Source organism: Triticum aestivum, chromosome 2D (assembly GCF_018294505.1).
Source record: "Triticum aestivum cultivar Chinese Spring chromosome 2D, IWGSC CS RefSeq v2.1, whole genome shotgun sequence".
NCBI lineage: Eukaryota > Viridiplantae > Streptophyta > Magnoliopsida > Poales > Poaceae > Triticum > Triticum aestivum.
Genome location: NC_057799.1, coordinates 26,716,215 through 26,735,061, shown reverse-complemented (window position 1 = coordinate 26,735,061; position 18,847 = coordinate 26,716,215). Strand labels below are relative to the sequence as shown.

The 18,847-nt window shown below is 43.6% G+C and overlaps 1 protein-coding gene and 1 non-coding gene across 2 annotated transcripts; both read right to left on the bottom strand.

Moving 5' to 3' along the window:
- Positions 1–6,580: 6,580 nt before the first annotated feature.
- TRNAT-CGU (transfer RNA threonine (anticodon CGU)) lies at positions 6,581–6,652 on the bottom strand. Its single transcript has one exon. It is a non-coding gene; the product is annotated as a tRNA-Thr (tRNA).
- Positions 6,653–7,117: 465 nt separating this feature from the next.
- LOC123051225 (probable protein transport Sec1a) lies at positions 7,118–16,855 on the bottom strand. Its single transcript, XM_044474037.1, has 21 exons — positions 16,418–16,855; positions 15,196–15,251; positions 15,016–15,097; positions 14,289–14,367; positions 13,241–13,291; positions 13,066–13,162; positions 12,969–13,001; positions 12,615–12,743; positions 12,042–12,233; positions 11,858–11,941; positions 11,656–11,754; positions 11,507–11,580; positions 10,841–10,937; positions 10,180–10,305; positions 9,997–10,092; positions 9,296–9,412; positions 9,112–9,189; positions 8,403–8,605; positions 7,726–7,816; positions 7,496–7,585; positions 7,118–7,412 (listed from the first exon to the last, which is right to left on the bottom strand). The coding sequence occupies exons 1-21, from the start codon at positions 16,491–16,493 to the stop codon at positions 7,359–7,361; spliced, it is 2,004 nt and encodes a 667-aa protein (XP_044329972.1). The 5' UTR covers positions 16,494–16,855; the 3' UTR covers positions 7,118–7,358.
- Between the last annotated feature and the right edge of the window lie 1,992 nt (positions 16,856–18,847).

Genomic DNA, 18,847 nt, shown 5'->3' with positions numbered 1-18,847 from the left:
CAAACTTCAATTAAATTTAAAAGTGGGAAATAAAAGTTTTCAAAAATTTAAACAAAAATGTTCGGGCCCTGTCAGAAATTGCACTGATAATTATTGTGGAGAAAACACATTTTTATAAAATGCCTAAATACTTTTAAATGAAATAAAACAGAAAAGAAAATAAACAAATAAAAAGAAAACAGAAAACAGAACAGACAAAGAAAAAAAAGAGAAGGCCCTCCCCCCCACTGGACCCCTGGCCCAACTGGGCCGACCCCCGGCCCAGCCGGCCTAGCCCATCTCCCACTCCCCCTCGCCCCCTTCCCTGTTCCCCCGACCGGGGTCGGAACAGGGGCCGTCCCCGCCGCACCCCCTCGCCGGCGACGGGGAGGATAAGGACGCCAGCCCCCCGCCTCCTGGGGCCCCTCTCCCACTCACCCCCCGCTCTCCCTCTCGGCCTCTGCGCCTCCCCCGTCAGATCCACCTCCCTCTCCCCTTCGATCCCCACTGCCCGAGCGTGCTCGCCGCCGTTCACCGTCGTTCCCGCGGCCACCGTGCCCCAATCGCCACTTCGCTGTGTCGTACGTCGTCGCCGTTGGAGCTCCGAGCCACTGCAACGGCCTCCCCGAGCTCGTCTTCCCCGCACGGCCATCGTCGATCGCCGCCCCGTTTCGCCGCCTCGAGCCTCCCCGAGCACGCTGCCGTCCCCCTACAGCCGCGCGGTGAGCCTCTCCCCCTCCTCCCCTGTCCTTTCTCTCTCGCGCGCCCCCTAGCGGCTTCCCCACGCGCGCCCGAACGCCGCGCCGCGGAGCTCGTCGCCGGCGGGTCTCCGGTGACCATTTGGTCATGGGCGTAGGCCCGTTAGCTCGACCGCATCATGCCGCACCCGCCTAGCTAGTTAGTTCGGCCGCTCGCGCGCTCTAACGCCGCACCCGCCCCAGCCCGAAGCACTTCGCCGCCGGCGAGCTCGTAGCGCTCGCCCCCGCCCGTTCCAGCCGCTCCGGCCACCACCGTTGGACGTGCGGCGCCGAGCCGCGTCGAACGCGCCCAGCCACGACCCCGCAGACCCCCTGTGCGCGAAACCCGCGCCCCTCCCGAGCCGCGCCGCCGCGTTTGGCTCGTCGGAGTTGCTCCGGCGCCGGCCGCCGACGTGGCTGGCCTGGGGCCCCACCCCCCAGTGCCACTGCCCGTGGGCCCCGTGGGCCCCGTTGACTGGGTCAACCCAGTCAACGTGCTGACTGGGCAGGCTCAGCCACTGACATGCGGGCCCCGCCGCAAAATTAAAAAAAAAGAGAAAAGAAAAATGTTTTTATAATTAAAACTAATTAATTAATCTAATCACTCACTGACAGGTGGGCCCAGTAGTTAATTAACTAAAAATTAATTAGTTTAATCTTCTGTTAGCCCACTGTCTATGACAGGTGGGGCCCACTGGTCAGTTTGACCTGGTCAACCGCTCTGTTGACCTGATGACGTCAGCATTGCCTCATGCTGACGTCATAATTCATTTTTGCTTAATTCAAATAATTCCAGAAATTCAAATAAACTTTGAAAATTCATATCTTTTAAACCGTAACTCGGATGAAAATGTTTTCTATATGAAAGTTGCTCAGAACGACGAGACGAATCCGAATACGCAGTCCGTTCGTCCACCACACCTCCCTAACCTATCGAACTAGCAACTTTCCCCCTCCGGTCCGTCTGTCCGAAAACGCGAAACATCAGGAATACCTCCCGGATGTTCCCCCCTTCACCGGTACCACCTACTGTCGCGTTAGGACACACCTAGCACCGCTCATTGTCATGTCACGCATCGTCATGCTTATGTTTGCATTGTATTTACTGTTTCTTCCCCCTCTTCTCTCCGGTAGACTACGAGACCGCCCCTGCTGCTGCCCAGTTCGACTACGGAGTCGACGACCCCTCCTACTTGCCAGAGCAACCAGGCAAGCCCCCCCCCTTGATCACCAGATATCGCCTATTCTTCTCTATACTGCTTGCATTAGAGTAGTGTAGCATGTTACTGCTTTTCGATATCCTATCCTGATGCATAGCCTATCCTTGCTACTACTGTTGATACTTGTACCTGCAATCCTACATGCTTAGTATAGGATGCTAGTTTTCCATCAGTGGCCCTACATTCTTGTCCGTCTGCTGTGCTATACTATCGGGTCGTGATCACCTGGGCGGTGATCACGGGTATATACTTATATACTATATACATGATACATGTGGTGACTAAAGTCGGGTCGGCTCGTAGGAGTACCCGCAAGTGGATCTTTGTGGCGGAGCGACAGGGCAGGTTGAGACCACCCAGGTGAGAGGTGGGCCTGGCCCTGGTCGGCGTTCGCGGTTACTTAACACGCTTAACGAGATCTTGGTATTTGATCTGAGTCTGGCCATTTGGTCTATACGCACTAACCATCTACGCGGGAGTAGTTATGGGTATCCCGGCGTCGTGGTATCAGCCGAAGCCTTCTTGACGTCAGCGACTGAGTGGCGCGCGCCGGATTGGACTGGAACGCCACTAGGCTAGGTCTGCTTCCGGCCGCGTACGCAACGTGCAGGTGTGCATAGGGCGATGGGCCCAGACCCCTGCGCGCATAGGGTTAGACCGGCGTGCTGACCTCTCTGTTGTGCTTAGGTGGGGCTGCGACGTGTTGATCTTACGAGGCCGGGCATGGCCCAGAAAAGTGTGTCCGGCCAAATGGGATCGAGCGTGTTGGGTTATGTGGTGCACCCCTGCAGGGAAGTTTATCTATTCGAATAGCCGTGTCCCTCGGTAAAAGGACGACCCGGAGTTGTACCTTGACCTTATGACAACTAGAACTGGATACTGAATAAAATACACCCTTCCAAGTGCCAGATACAACCCGGTGATCGCTCTCTAACAGGGCGACGAGGAGGGGATCGCCGGGTAGGATTATGCTATGCGATGCTACTTGGAGGACTTCAATCTACTCTCTTCTACATGCTGCAAGATGGAGATGACCAGAAGCGTAGTCTTCGACAGGACTAGCTATCCCCCTTTTATTCTGGCATTCTGCAGTTCAGTCCACTGATATGCCCCTTTACACATATACCCATGCATATGTAGTATAACTCCTTGCTTGTGAGTACTTTGGATGAGTACTCACGGTTGCTTCTCTCCCTCTTTCCCCCTTTCCTATCTTTCTGGTTGTCGCAACCAGATGTTGGAGTCCAGGAGCCAGACGCCACCGTCGACGACGACACCTACGACACCGGAGGTGCCTACTACTACGTGCAGGCCGCTGACGACGACCAGGAGTAGTTAGGAGGATCCCAGGCAGGAGGCCTGCGCCTCGTTCGATCTGTATCCCAGTTTGTGCTAGCCTTCTTAAGGCAAACTTGTTTAACTTATGTCTGTACTCAGATATTGTTGCTTCCGCTGACTCGTCTGTGATCGAGCACTTGTATTCGAGCCCTCGAGGCCCCTGACTTGTATCATGATGCTTGTATGACTTATTTATGTTGTAGAGTTGTGTTGTGATATCTTCCCTTGAGTCCCTGACCTTGATCGTACACATTTGCGTGCATGATTAGTGTACGGTCAAATCGGGGGCGTCACAGACGGGCTGGGGAGAGGCAGCGTCAGAATCGAAACATCCTAAATCTGTGCATAAAAAGTAAATGAGACAGGAAAATGAAAAAAGGACCAAAGCAGAGAAGTGTACTAATTACGAACCTTCGTCGAAACAAATGTTCGGGAAAGCGAGGAACCTCTTTGAAGTAGTCGTCCCACAGAAGAAGAAATCCGGCAACTCTTCCTCGATCGATTGACTGACGTCCATGCTTGGAACCGCCATGGTGTCGAGCGTTCTTCCTCTCTTACTCCGAGCACACCAACTCGCTGGATCAGCGGATCCGTGAGACCACACTGCTGGACGCTTGCCGGCTCCGCCACAAGGGCCTCACCGAGCAAAGGACGAGGCGCCGGCACTTTTATTCCATCACGACACCTCCCACACATTGACAACGCCGCCAAGAAGATCTATCCTACTATCGCTAGAGCCTATCGGAGCTAAATTCAACGGATCTCGGGTAAGGGATCTCGATCTGGTAGTCTTGGCTAGATGGTAACAAGGGCACAAGGAACACGTGGATTACGCAGGGTCATGCCCTGTCGAAGAGTTAAACCCCTATGTCCTACTACTTGTTTGTATAGCTTGTGGATGGGTACAAAGTACATGTGATCTGTCGCGCGATCATATGTGAATGAATCATGTATGGCCATGTCACCTCTATTTATATAGACCCGGGGGTACTTAGGGTTTACACATGATCGGCCGTATCAAAGAGGTAAACGTGTCGAGGACCATCTCTACACCTTGGAGAATACGTCAAGTCTTCGTGTCAATCCTTCTTTTATGCTTCTGGGTCAGACGAACGAGGCCCGCTAGTGATAGTTTTAGGGGGGTACTCGGCCCAACCCAAGGGATGGGCAAGTGGGCAACCGACATGCCGAGCACCCCCTAAACTGGTCTTCAAACCGAGGACACTCCTCGGCCTCTCTCGAGCTGCTATTTATCTTTAGTCTTCGATCTTGCAAACTAGTCTAAATCTTGCATATAGCTTTCTGATTTGATCTTACACTCGGACGAGAAGTTGTATATCTCGGGCATCCGAGATGTCCCACTGCCCCGTAGATTTATATAAACAAAATATTCCCTTTATCTTTTGTACAAGATTGGCCTTGAATTCGAGGGCCAGCTCCCTAGGTTGGTTACCTTATCGGCGAAGCCTACTCGGTAAGGATAAGTTTTTTGGGCCAGGTCCAACCCTGACGGCTTGACCAACCCAAAGCATCACCACCACTACCATTATGTGTGGTCAATTAAAAGGCCATCATGACGTGAGAATGTGGCTTGAGGCCCCTGGCATTGATGGTCAAATCAAAAGAGAGCATGTGCTAGATTCCTAGCAACATTATCAACCAAACCCCTCGTTCCTCGCATGACAGGTGAGGAACTTGCAAAATTACATCCTCCATAACAAAATATAAGACGTTTCTTATATTTTGATACATAGGAAGTATATAAAAAGGGGAAATGTTATCTGACATCTGTTAGATATTTGGGCATTTCCCAGCGAATGTCCTCCCCACCATTGCACGGATCTCAACGTGGGGTTGACGACACATCATATTTGAAAAGTAGTTTGAGATTAAAGCCAGCGAACGTTTCACTTTTTTCAAAATACCTCATCTTGCTACACTGGCTAGAGGCTTGAGCATTCAGATGGGATACTTGGATTCTATTCCCATGCGCTCCTTTTTTTAGCTTTCATTTCTTTCACCAAGATGGTATCTTCTTTTACATGGCAATTTTTTCTACAAAAAATTAACACGGCAGTTTCTAGAAATTTGAAATATGGCACATGGCAATTTAGACATTTTTTCACAGATCAATTTTTTTTGTACATGGCATTTTTATAATTTAAGAGATGGCATTTTCTATATTTTATAAGATGTCATTTTAATTAAGAGATGGCATTCTTTATTATTAAGAGATGATGTTTTTATTATTAAGAGATGGCATTTTTATAAAGAGATGACATTCTTTATTATTAAGAGATGGCGTTTTTATTATTAAGAGATGGCATTTTTATATTTTAAGAGATGACAATTTTACAGCATGGCAGTTTTTAAAATTTAGAATGAAAGTTTGTAAAGTTTAACCTGTCATTTTTATATTTTAAGAGATGACATTTTTACAACATGGCAGTTTTTAAAAGTTAGAATGAAAGTTTTTAAAGTTTAACCTGTCATTTTTATATTTTAAGAGATGACATTTTTACCACATGGCAGTTTTTAAAAGTTAGAATGAAAGTTTTTAAAGTTTAACCTGGCATTTTTATATTTTAAGAGATGGCATTTTTACAGGATGGCAGTTTTTAAAATTTAGAATGGAAGTTCTTAAAGTTTAACCTGGCATTTTTACAGGATGGAAGTTTTTAAAATTTATCCTGGCATTTTTATAGGATGGCGGTTTTTAAAGTTTAACTTGGCATTTTTACAGGATGGTGGTTTTTAAAGTTTAACCTGGCATTTTTAGAGGATGGCGATTTTTAAAGTTTAGCATGAGATTTTTTTTTCTAGATCATACGATCTTATTTTTGTCATACTCATTGTAAATTTATAAATTAGATCAATGGCAGTTTTCTAAAAGTAGCATGTGTTTTGTACAAGATGGCATTTTTTTTATCAGATACTGCTTTGTATTTTTTTTTACATACATCATGGAAAATCTTGTTTTAACATTTTCTTGTGTACAAAATAAAATTGTAGTTATGCACTACCATGTGACACTGCTGCACATTAACCCATATATATACAAAAGTCAGTAGGAGTCTTTCCTACTGTCATGAGCTTTAAAACAAAATTGTAGTTGGGCCTTGAGGCTTGGGGGAACCTAAAGGCGGTCTGTCTGGGCTTCCTGGCGAAACGAAATGCTGGCTGGTCGACCGACCAGCCAGCTGGAGCCTCCCTCATGGCGATCGTCACTCGTCAGCCAGATATATAGATATTATAAGATTTGTCCAAATAAAAGATGTAAAAAAGGTAAAATGAAAAAAAAAAGCAAGCCCCCGGTGAGGATCGAACTCACGACCTTTCCCTTACGAAGGGAACGCACTACCACTATGCTACGGAGGCTTTTGTTGTGCTTTGCGTTGCAGTTCTTTACCTATTGTTCACCTTCTGCACGCCAGTATGTAAAGCGACGCGTACTGTAACCGCCAGATCCAACAACACTGTAAATGCACGGTACTACCTCTTCTTCTGCAGTTTGTGCGATGTGGGTCAACAAAACGACGTTTAGCCAAGCTAAACCCAAAGCAAACGAAAGTTCCAGACCAGCGGACCAGTCACAACTGTGACAGCATGAAGCACCGGCACATCTTTGGTGCTCTTCAGACATTGCAGCGTCGCAAGGGAAGAAGACCAGGAGACAACGCTATCGAGCAGATCGAGATCGTAAGCATTATTTAGTGTACCAGCCAACGGTATAGTGTGGGTCTAGTTTCAGCCATTTGACGACACTGCCTTAAAAAATTCAGACAGCTTGAAACTGCTGAGATGCACGACAGATTCTCGATGCTTCCAGCCAATACACAATGATGAACAACATCTCCATTCCATTGGTCCAATAAATGTTATCAGACACGCTACAGCTGCCAGCCAATGTTTATGTACACACTAGATTACGAGATACCAAAAGGAGGGCCATCCTGCCAAGTGAACAGCATGCCCCTCTAGCCCGTGTGAGAAGCGAACATCCCGTCCGTCCAATGCTCAGCTACACCTAGATCTGAGACCGAGAAATCAGTAGATAATTACAACCGATGCGTCCCTCCTATTGTTATATTTGCAGATCGTCCAGCGACAGCTCCTCATTCGACATCATCTTCAGTTTCTGCAGATAACGGCACAAAGTCATGTTGGCAGGCACATAGCTAGCACGTTGGAGAGGAGAGCAGGACAAGTCCAAGGACTTACCGTAATGAATTTGGGTGGATCATCAAGGCTAGAGGAGCCAAGGATAATTTCTCTCTTCAGTTTCGATGACAGCTTGTGGACAGCACGTAACTGCAATATCCATCCATCAACGTAGAAGAAAGCGGATTGGAGAACGTGCAAAATTTATTTATATGTTAATAAAGCATGAAGCTAGGCACCATGACTGGAAATGGAGCAAGTCGACTCGAGAGGCAATATGAAAAACATACCTCGGACCGGGTAGCACCCCCAACTACAAAGATAAACAAGCGCCGACCCAACTTTCTCATATCACTTGACGCGTGCTTCAGTACAGAGTCGCTGTAAAATGATCATTGACACATTATATAAAGAAACTTCTAGCTGTAATCCAATTTATTATCAACTCTGATTTACCAGAAATGTGCAACTACCGAACACAGCTCTCAAAATCTCTTCACTGAGAAATGAACGTAAGCTGATGTATGCACTAGATTAGCATGTCAGTTAATTGCTCACAATGGAATATTGATTAATTTGCTCTCATTGCAGTAAATTGAGGCCACAGCTTTCATTATCCATGCCAAAGGTCACAGGAGAAAGTTTGCTAGAAAGCATTAAAACTTTGCAGCAAGTGCTGTAGACTGGTGCCAAAAGTTCAGTCTTCGTGCAGTCTAGTCTACTCTTGCCGATATGAACAATGATCATACTGATGTGTGTCATATAAATCAAAATTTATAGTTGGTAACAATACGCAGAACATAATTTAATCAACTAACAGATCTTGCATAATAGCCTACGCACCCACATAGCATCTGGAAAGACTATAGGAAACAGCTTACTACAGACATGTCCATAAACACCCCAAACAGAAATGCATGCTTAAAACTTGAAACAGAGGAAAGCCAATGGAATCGTTATGACCAACCTTGAATAGCCATCGTCGGAGTTGCGAGGTCTAGCCCATGTGCCACCTGTTCGTCTAGATCTCATGGATTGAGCTGGTTGATGAGCTGGGCTTGTTCGAGCCGACATGCTGCTTGAGATCCCCCGGAAGCTAGAACTAGGGTCACTCATACAATGGTACTCATCTTTCGGAAGCTCTCCTTTACTGAGTTTCTCAATCAAATCCTACAAAAAAGGCAAGAACCACATTCATGTAAATGGCAAAAAAATACAAGAGAGGAAGTTTGCACATGGACTTGGTAAAAGTAATCAGAGTGAGTGTAAATTCATATTTTTATCGATAGTAAATGTTTGTGCTGAAGTGGTACCCAAGACATACACAGTAATCAAATCAAGAAATTAGTAGGCCGGGCAAATGGATCATGGGGCCAAAGAATGGGGACAAATGAACTGAAACCAACGGACCAACCATGAGGGTTCCATATATACAGCAAACCAGTAGTTGACAAAATGAGGTGAGATGGCAGATGAATCAGAATTAATCGAGAATAATGCACAAAAGAGGAACTTGGGAACAACAAAAGAATGGTGGAGATAAATTATCTTAGAATCTCAAAGACATTTTAAATTATTGATAAATTATCTCCGTATGCAAAAAAGTTCATTTCATGAAACAGTATGAAGAATATCAATCATTTACTGCTATAATTAATCAGATAAAAAATTTATACCTCCAGGATGGGATAAAACCTGGACAACGTCCATGTTGATTCTTCCCCTATTCGTTCTTTTCTGATACCACGTTTTTTCTGAAAATTGTAGAATTGAGTGAATAACTTCTACTATAAAATTAATTATCTAAAAGCTATATGTTTGGAAGAACTAAGACACAAGTAAAATAATTCGACAGGTTACCTTACGTATTTCAAATTTCAGAGGAAAACCACCTTTTGAAGACTTTTTAGTTTCATGAGCACATATGCAGCGCATATTATTCACTGCGATCATATCATCAGCAGATAATCCGGCCAGCTGGGAAAAAAATCTCTTACTGAATTAGTTATAAAACAACAAATTGACAACTGACTGATTGAAGAATTGAAGCTACAAGTCTCTGATGCAGAAATTCTTAGAAACTGTCTACTGTACAGAAGGAACCAAATGTACAACTTTTGATAAGGTGGATTTTTACAAATGCATCATTTCAATGTAAATGCCCCCTCTGATCACAGAAAGTAGCAACTGAAGTTCTTTAAGTCTTCAGACATTAATTGGGCCATTATCTTTTCTAATCATATACTCCCCTCGGTCCGATATTAATTGACGCAGAAATGGATGTATCTAGTACTGAAATACGTCTAGATACATCTATTTCCGCGCCAATTAATATGGGATGGAGGGAGTATTTGTGAAAAGCTATAGATATAAGATTTGCAGGCCTTTTCGCACATAGATCTACTTCATGAGTGGCCATTCAACATATTTGTCAATGCACAGCAGCCAATTGTTCATACTATTTTACAGTTGTTGTTAGCCCAGGGCTCACTTGTCAAACTCAAATTAGATGTATTTTACAAATGAATGGGCTAACTTTCCCAATATATAACTGAAGTTACCTGCATCAGCTTTGCTCCCTTCTCACTCTGGATCTTCTCTGGATTAATTGCAGCATAAATCATTAGTAAACGCAGCTTGTTTTCACGACTTATATCCTGGATTAGGTCCTCAAACATATCAGTATGATATCTAGACAGTATTAGAACTAGCATTTTGTTGGTTGTAGTCCAATTAATAATTACCTGATGTGTCCTAAAGAAATCGATTACTTCTTTCGAGCCAGCATCACCAAACACGAGATCTTGCTCGAGCTGGCCAACATCTTTCAAATGCTCTTCTTTGATTATGTCAAAGAGCTTTTCTGCAATCTGTAGCAAAATGAGTAACCAAAAGTAAAGTATACTCCTTGGTATGTCAAAACAGCTGATATTCGGGAAGCCAGTTCAAATTCTTCAGTTCCTATCCTAGTCCCAATTTCCAAGATCTAACCAGAGTGCTAGCATGAGGCAATGCTAGGAAAGGTAACACCAGGTGGAGTGTATGCTGGTAAATGGAAACAGCGCAAGCAGAAATGGGATTAGTGGACTTGCACTGATATGGTGGTTAGTCTAGGCCCATGGCAGACACTTCCAACTCGTCACACTATCTCCGTTGTAATGTTTAAGATTTGCCAGGTACACACATTTGTTTTTTGATATACAAGTTGATGAAAAGTCAAGTCCGTCTTAATTTCAAGATAAATCGTGTATTCTAATTTGTGGTAAATATTGCCTTCTCAGCATGTGCATGTAAAAAAAATCAAGTGACAATTTGGTGATCTTAGAAGTGTAGGTAATACAACAATAGGTGATTAGTTTCAAGTTTATGCAGCACACACTGGCACTAGAAAACAAAACTACAAACCTCGACATGGAGGGAAAGCTTATCAATTTGATCAGTGTATTGTGGAAGAGCTTGGACCATTTTTTGCAATTCTTTTGTTGATAACTCTCCATTGGTCCTGCAAATCAAGCAGGAGCATTAACATTACAACAAGAAAAAAATCTTACTAAATGCGAGAATCAATTCAATATAGAACAAAATTTTAATGCCTATTTCAAATGCATCATGGTAACTCAGTAAGTATATCCTAGAAACCACACACTTCAAATGTTTTGGCTGTCATTATGAATTGCATAAACCTGACTAATTAACAAACCAAATAGGAAAAATGACAAGTATAGGTTGGTGAACAAATTTCGCTTGCAGAGAACACATCACTATCTAAACCAGTTCGATTTTGCATTTCTGCACCATTCAATTCTCTTCCAAGATGCAACGTTTGCTAGTATGTTATAACCTTACTAAAGTTCACTGTTATAACTGCATAGTGCATACTCCCTTAGGCCTTGTTCGTTTAATCCTCCTTCCAAGGGGATTGGAGTGGATTGGAGAGGATTCTGGCTTGTAGGGGATCTAATCCCCCTCAAACCCTGCCATTCCCCTTCAAAAACCACCTCAACCGAACAAGGCCTTAAGCTAATTGCCAGTAATAACCCCAACTTGCAATAGTTGCTGTGTAGAACTAACCTTGCTTGGTGTAGTTGAGCTGCTTTATTTTTAGATATAAAATCTCTCATCTTCTCATGCAGTCTTAAATTAGCCTGCAATATTGATGTCATAATGCAATTACTGAAACATACAACAACGTTTAAAGATAACAGTGGCAACAATCTTACATCCGCTACATGTACATCACGAAGCTCAAACCATATGGGATCATGATCTTCCAATAAAACCTCTTTTTTCTCAGTGCCTGATCCACTCGTGTTTGGCACCTGTTGTTTCCAATTCATGTGTAGGAACATGATATCAGGGGTACAACAGAACTGAAAAATGGGTCGACACTGAACTGTATTAAAATGATTTTGATATGCTCACCTCTTGCACATATTTGTTACCATCCATGGACAGTAGATCATGACACATGGCATCATAAGTCCATTCATGAATAACAGGGGCGATCTGTAAACATCATGAAAACATGAAACATCGTAAGGAGTAAGCCAGCATTTCACTTTCAAACCAGTGACAAACATCTCAAACATATAAAAAGATCTCATACCTGGTCTATTGAACGATCTACAATAAGTAATTCACATGTTTCTGTCTGAGGAAATTCAGGTATTATTGATTTATATCTCGCCAGGCAATTCCACACAGAAGCTGCCAACTTTGTGGGGACTAAATCTCGTAGAGTTGTCAAAGTAGAAGCATCAATTGTCCTAGCGACACGATAGTGCACACGAGGAAATTCCTAAGAATATTGGAAACATTCAGCGTTGGTCTTAATGGAAAATATGGGAAAAGGCAGATGAAGTAACAATTAAGCAATAACAATGAAGTAAAGTGGCAATGATTCACACGATAATCGCTCCAAATTAATTTTCATGATTGGCAATAACCATCTCATCCACAAAAAACATCTTCTGTTGTGTACGAAGACCATGACATTTGGATACATGTTCAAATTGCTCATATGCTCAGACTTGCCACACGCAAGCCCTCAACCACCATATTTTGTCCTCATTAATCAAAATCACATTCTCTGTAATGCCTGAATTCATCACCCCCCATCCCCTACCCCAAGTGTACAAGGGTATAAAGACTTTGCAAATAGCATAAAATGGAAAGGTACCTTCATTGATGCAAATACAGTAGCAATGCGAGTGGCCATTGTGTTAATGCATGAATTATAGTTCATTGAGCCTTCTGCATTTTCTGTGAAAAGCTCTTCTAGAGCCTTGTCATGGTCAGTTACAAAGCCCTGCGCACAGCAATGGATTCATCGAAATCAAACAAATAATAAAGTAAATAAACAAGTACTCCCTCCGTCCCAAATTGTAAGACCATTTTTGACACTATGATAGTGTCAATAATGATCTTATATTTTGGGACGGAGGGAGTAGATATGTTTTAATTCATCTGCGGTCATACATGAATAAGTATTAATCTGAACCAGCAATCTTGAAAGGTTAAGTAGCCCGATTACCTGGCTATCAATAGCGAAGTATTCCAGATTCATCTGCGACATAAGCAAAAAGTGAATTTGCATGCTTGCGAGTGAGAGAGGGGGCAGTTAAACAGACCTCACTGAGTGCACCAACGCGTGCTAAAACACTTGAATCTTTTCTTATATGAGCCACCCATTCTTTCTGTATGGGAGAACTGAAAAATATATAGGCTCTGCAGTAGGCACAACATTGTATCAATAACTAAAGTAACAGAACAAATGTCAAGTAAATACATGCACAGATCACATACTTCTTGTACAATGGACGCTTCCCTGACATGTTGGACATAAATATGTCAATACTGCATTATGACACAACGAACGGTTAGAGAAACTGGAAGTGCAAAAAAAAAAAATTCAACATCACCAGCAAAAAAATAACTGCACCTACCACAACATTTAATTGCCTTGGGGACTAAAAGACTTGAGTGCAACAAAATCAAAAGATACTCTTTCTCAGCACGGCTTAAAGGATAAAAACTACAGCATGCACCAGTTCATGCAGTGCATGACTCGGCTACAGGGGGGTTATTTTCAGAGGCAGAGGAGCTTGAATTGGAGGTGGCAAAGGAGAAGTCAAGCAGCAGTGAGGGGAACCTCGCCTGGTCACCATCTTGCTAAACGCTTCTGTCCTAACTCCTATGCAAGCCAGGCGGGTTCACGGACAATACCACAATACAAGCTTAGTGTTAATTTCATGGCCAGTGATGAACTAATTGGCGAGTTTCGCGAGATAAGTGTGCCGCCACAACCAGCTACTCTAATGTGCCTTGGCAGCGACTCTTACCACCTATCAGCACCTTTGACCGTGACCACCCAGCTCAGCAATTTCCCCCGACTCATAGTGTCGATCCTTAGCATCTAGATGGTCGCTTAGGATCCCTGATCTCTCTTCCACAGCAAGAAGAAGGCTTGCAAACAGCTAGTTGATGGCAAACGACGTACCCATGGTCCTCACACCCAGACCAAAGCATGGATGCATGTGCTCTTCGCCATAAGTACTATATAAGTCCTAGAACTAGACCACTGGATATCTTTGCCACCACGTATTGAATCAAAAGCTGGTAGGCTCAACTAGTGGCACATTGACACTTTAAGTACAAGGATGGCAAGGTAGCAGTCAAAACAATATTTCACAAGTGAGGCAGTATCATACAGATCCATGGGCATGAAGCCTACCAAGTAGTTGAGTAAATCTGGCAGTGATCACAAATTTTGAGAGGTTACTGCATAGGGAAAAGTACTAACAGTGACAACATACAGCCATGTCAAAGAGGATATGTTGCTAACATAGCTTACTTTTGTTTCGTAGGTTGCATGAAATAAATTGCATCCATTGATGGTAACGGCTGCCTCCGTTTGTATAGGTCCTCAACCACTGCAAAAGAATTGGCAATGTGGAGCTTTTATGCATAGACAATAATCCATGGAGGATTCCATGGCACCCTACAACTTTGGAAAGCTAAATGCTAAATACGTTCGAAGGAAATACTTTAACAGCTCAACAGAAAGCTGGTTAAAGTTCTCCAGAATTAGGAACACTGACAGTGTTAAAATACTTTTGTAGCACAATTAAAGAACTATGCAGCCTTTTTTAGACATGATGCAATATTTAATTAATGCTAGTAGAAATCCTAGTGGCCTCATTTAATACATTAAAGGGGCTCTACATTGACATGAAAAAAATATTTAGACCGCATCACCAACTGGGATCAGTTAAAATATTTGCAGAAAAGTTGCATTCTTATCATGACTCTGAGGTGGCATATTGTAACAGAACTCCTTCAGTGGAACCACATAGTATAAGCCAGAATAAATGCCTCATGTTACAGCAATGTATCTACTGCAGTACAGGGATTTACTTGATTTTTTCATATGCCTAAGTGAATACTTTTTGAACGCACTAAGAGGATCAAATGGACAAATCAAATATTTCTATCCTTTCTTCTAATACAAATGGCATGCATTTTGTCGAGTGTTGAAGAAAAAAATGTCCAGGTTCAGAACATGACAACAGCCTACTTACATGAAACCCCTTGGTCTGTTATATCTCCCATCTTGCACGAAGATGACATTATCTTGACAGTAAGTTTATCCATGATAAGAACCTAGTCAAAACACAATTTTATGCATGTCACTTTTCTTTGCAAGGTGGTAGAACATGACAATATCAAAATCCTGAAAATCATCCAAACCAAAAGGATACCTTCCATGTGGATCCTTTGTTCTGCCTAGTTGATCTTAACATTTCATTTAACAAACCTACATAGGTGCAACAAGAATGAACAAATAAATGGTAAATCTGGAACTTGTTGGAATATGTCAGTAAGAAAAAAAAAACATGATAAATTTACAGTTAGACAGAGTCTGCCCTATTCAAGTATAACCAAAATTCTTAGCACAAATAACTACTATAATGGAAGAAACAAAATAAATTCATTCAAGTGAAACATAAGTACAAGAGAATCACGTATATCATTTTACATTCACAGCCAATGCGCATCTCTTTAAGCCGCGCCATTAAGAAAGTATACTAGCACAATGCACCAGTATTGCCTGGTATGAATCAGTTACTGATGACTCTGCTGGCCAATTCATTCCCGCAAAACCACCCAACCACCAAATCTCTCTGCCGGGCACAACCATGGATTGCCCATTCCCAGCCCACCCCAAATCGATGATTTAACAGCCAGTCTACTTCATGGCCTGCTGAAGCGTGCTAATACTATAGCCCCACGTGTGTCGGCCTGTTGCCGATTTTCCCATGAGCCAGACTCAAATGGAACCAAGTAAGGCAGAGAATGCGTTCACCACCATGCCAGATTGCTAATCTAAAACAACAGGATGCTCTGACCAAAGTGGGCGTTCCAGCACGGTTAACTCCATGTGGAGTGTAATGAAATGCAGGCCTCCGCAAGCAGCAATCTCGTAACAGGCTACTAAAATGGGCAATGGCGTCGATAATACAATGGTACTCTGCCTGCAGAAGCAAGCTGAAGTGCTGAAGATGGGTTCATTAGATTACATGTTTTGGTTTAAAACAGAAACCTCCCCAAGTAGTAGTGGCTTCCGATTTTGACACCATCCACTCGCGCACGCACGCACGCTCAGTTTCTCCGGTCTGAAAATTCCCCTTGCCCCCAAAATCAGGGGACGGGTGGGGTGAGGCACCACGAGAAATCCAACAGCACGGCAAATCAGAAACTAGGCATTATCGTTAGTTCAGCACGAGTAATCGCGCACCCAAACGCACGGCAAATCAGAGCAAGCATTGCGCAGCAGCATGGACCAATCAGCCGCACCCGTCCCCTCCCTCCCCTCCAGTTCAGACGCCGTTTCCCCACAACCGGGACAGACAGAGCAGGGGAGGGGGATGGAGCGGGAATGGGAAGCGCGGCGCGGGGGAAGGGCAGGGGGGAGGCACTCACGGTCCCGGGTGATCTCGCGGAAGCTGCCGCCGGCGGGGCCGCCGCCGCGCGAGGAGGAGTCGGAGTCCGTCGACATGGCCGCCGCGCGCCGCGCTAGCTAGGGTTGGTGCGGGCGGGCGACCGGGAGGGCTTGCGGGACGGAGTGCGCTGCGCGTGCGGGCTTGCGGGGAGGGGAGGGGAGCGAAGGAAAGGCAGCGGGAAGAAAGGCAATGAAAGAGAAGGAATCTGCTGCGCGGCGAGGCTCGGTTGCTTGCCACCGCCGCGGGGTCGGACGGGGAACGGGGTTAGTAGTACTGGTCTGGTCTGGTGTGACCAATGGGGACGGGAGGAGGCGTGGGGTTTAAGCTCGCCCGGTCTATGGCGCGTGGGCCTGGCCGGGTCCAGGGTCGATTGGGCGCGTCTGGGTGTGACTATTAGGCGGTGAAGAAAGGTAAGAGAGCGGACGAGAAGGTTCCACGGGTGGAGAAGAGAAGAAGAAGGAAGCGGATGCGTGGGCCGACTGATGGGGTTTCTTCCTTGGTGGAGAAGCATGGATGCAGCCTCTTTTTCTTCTTCCGGACTGCGTGCGTGATCGACGGAAGCTCACGGAGGGGAGGAAGTTTCGCCGGAAGGCAGGAAATTTCATTTCTGGTCGGCCCAAGGTTCCGTGCAACGACATTCGGACCTCCACCGCCCACCCGCCGTCCGGCAAAACTAGCAGCGATCCGCCTCAATCAAGTCTCGCCCGTGCAAACCTGCAATCTCGAATCCAACCGATCCCTGATTGATGCGCCTCATAAATGTTGACCCTCTACACAAAAAACGCATACGTACGATTATACAATGAGTGTGAAAAAGCCGATCATGTCTTTTTTTTTGCGACGGAATTTAACTTTTTTTAATCAAGCATTTGGAAAAAATAATGTTAAACAACTATTCCAAAAAATAATCAAGCATTTATAAATGTTATAAATGCGTACAGAGAAACAATCGATCATGTATTAAATTTTTTCGTGACCAATCATTTGGAAAAAAAATGTTAACCGACTATTTGAAAAATGTCGATCAATCTTCTTGAACAAATGTTAAATGTGTATAGAAAGACAGCTGACCACGTATTCGGAAAAAATGTTAATCTTGCGTTCGGAAAAAATGTTGATCAAACGTTTGAAAAATGTTAAATGCATATAGAAAAAATGCTGACCTTGTCTTAAAAAAAGTTAGTCCTCTACTTGAAAAATGTTGATCAAGCATTTTTTTAATTTTAAATGTGTATAGAAAAAATGCTGACCATGTATTCAAAAAAAAGCAATCTTGTATTTGAGAAATGGTAATCAAGCTTTTGAAAATTGTTAAAAATGTGTGTATACAAAACAAATGTTGACCATGTATGAAAAAAGGTAAACTTGTATTTAAAAAATGTTAGATGTGTATTAAAACATATATTCCCTCGGTCCCAAAAGAAGTGACGCAACTTTATATTAGTACAAAGTTGAGTCACTTATTTTGGGACAGGGGGTATTAGATATATACCAAGACTGTACAATGTGTATAGAACAAAAGTAGAAATCCAAAAATATAATATTACAGAAAATGTTAATAGTGTATTTAAAAATATTAAATATGCTTATATACATATAAAAAATATTGTTGATGTATACGGAAAATGTTAAATGTGTTTTGAAACACAAGAAAAACTGAAAAAACAAGAAAAAAGAAAACAAAGAAAACCGAGGAGGAAACAAAAAAATAGAAGAAAAGAAAAAACCCAGTGAAAACCAAAGAAGAAAACGCAAAAAACCATATAACCCGTGAAAAAACAAAGAAAACTGATAAGAACCATTAAAAATGAAGACCATGAAAACATAAAGAAAGGAAAAAATAATGAAAACGGATAAGGAAATGAAGAAACCAGTGAACACAAAATAACGAAGAAAACCACGAAGAAACAAGAAAATGAGAAAAGAAACAAGAAAAAACAAAGAAACGATTGGAGCGAAAAAACAGTGAAACGATCACGTTCAAACCAGCAAAGGTTGCACAAAATACAAAGAAAACGGGGCGACCCAGTCTCGCGTGAGAGAGCTATTCCCTCCAGGCGAAAGTAGCTTCTACCTAGCGTAAAGTAAGATATAGCTCACGAGGAGCTCCTATTCGCCGCTCGCTGCGGCAAACAGGCACGGTTTCGCAAAGGTGGGTGTCCAACTGGGCCGGCCCATGAATATACGAACCAAAACGCGCTGTAGCTAAAAAAAACCCCGCCATCCCCTAGGAATTTGAAACCAGGACCTCATGCTATACCTTATGTGGTACTACCAATAGAGCTAGCAGCCGTTACTCATTCTATAGCAGCGCCAAGCTTAAAGAATCCAACCAGCAGCGGAGACCCAAATTAAATATTGAATTTCAAAAGAATTTTTTATTGAAAAAAACGAAGAGATCTCTGAAACA

What these genes read in the sequence shown, in the direction of transcription:
- LOC123051225 (XM_044474037.1), bottom strand. Translation starts at nt 16,493, where the DNA reads ATGTCGACGGACTCCGACTCCTCCTCGCGCGGCGGCGGCCCCGCCGGC. An exon ending in ACAAAGGATCCACATGGAAG is followed by an intron (nt 15,098 to 15,195) that starts GTATCCTTTTGG and finishes TGTTTTGACTAG; the next exon opens with GTTCTTATCATGGATAAACT. An exon ending in TGAAATTTGAAATACGTAAG is followed by an intron (nt 9,190 to 9,295) that starts GTAACCTGTCGA and finishes TACAATTTTCAG; the next exon opens with AAAAAACGTGGTATCAGAAA.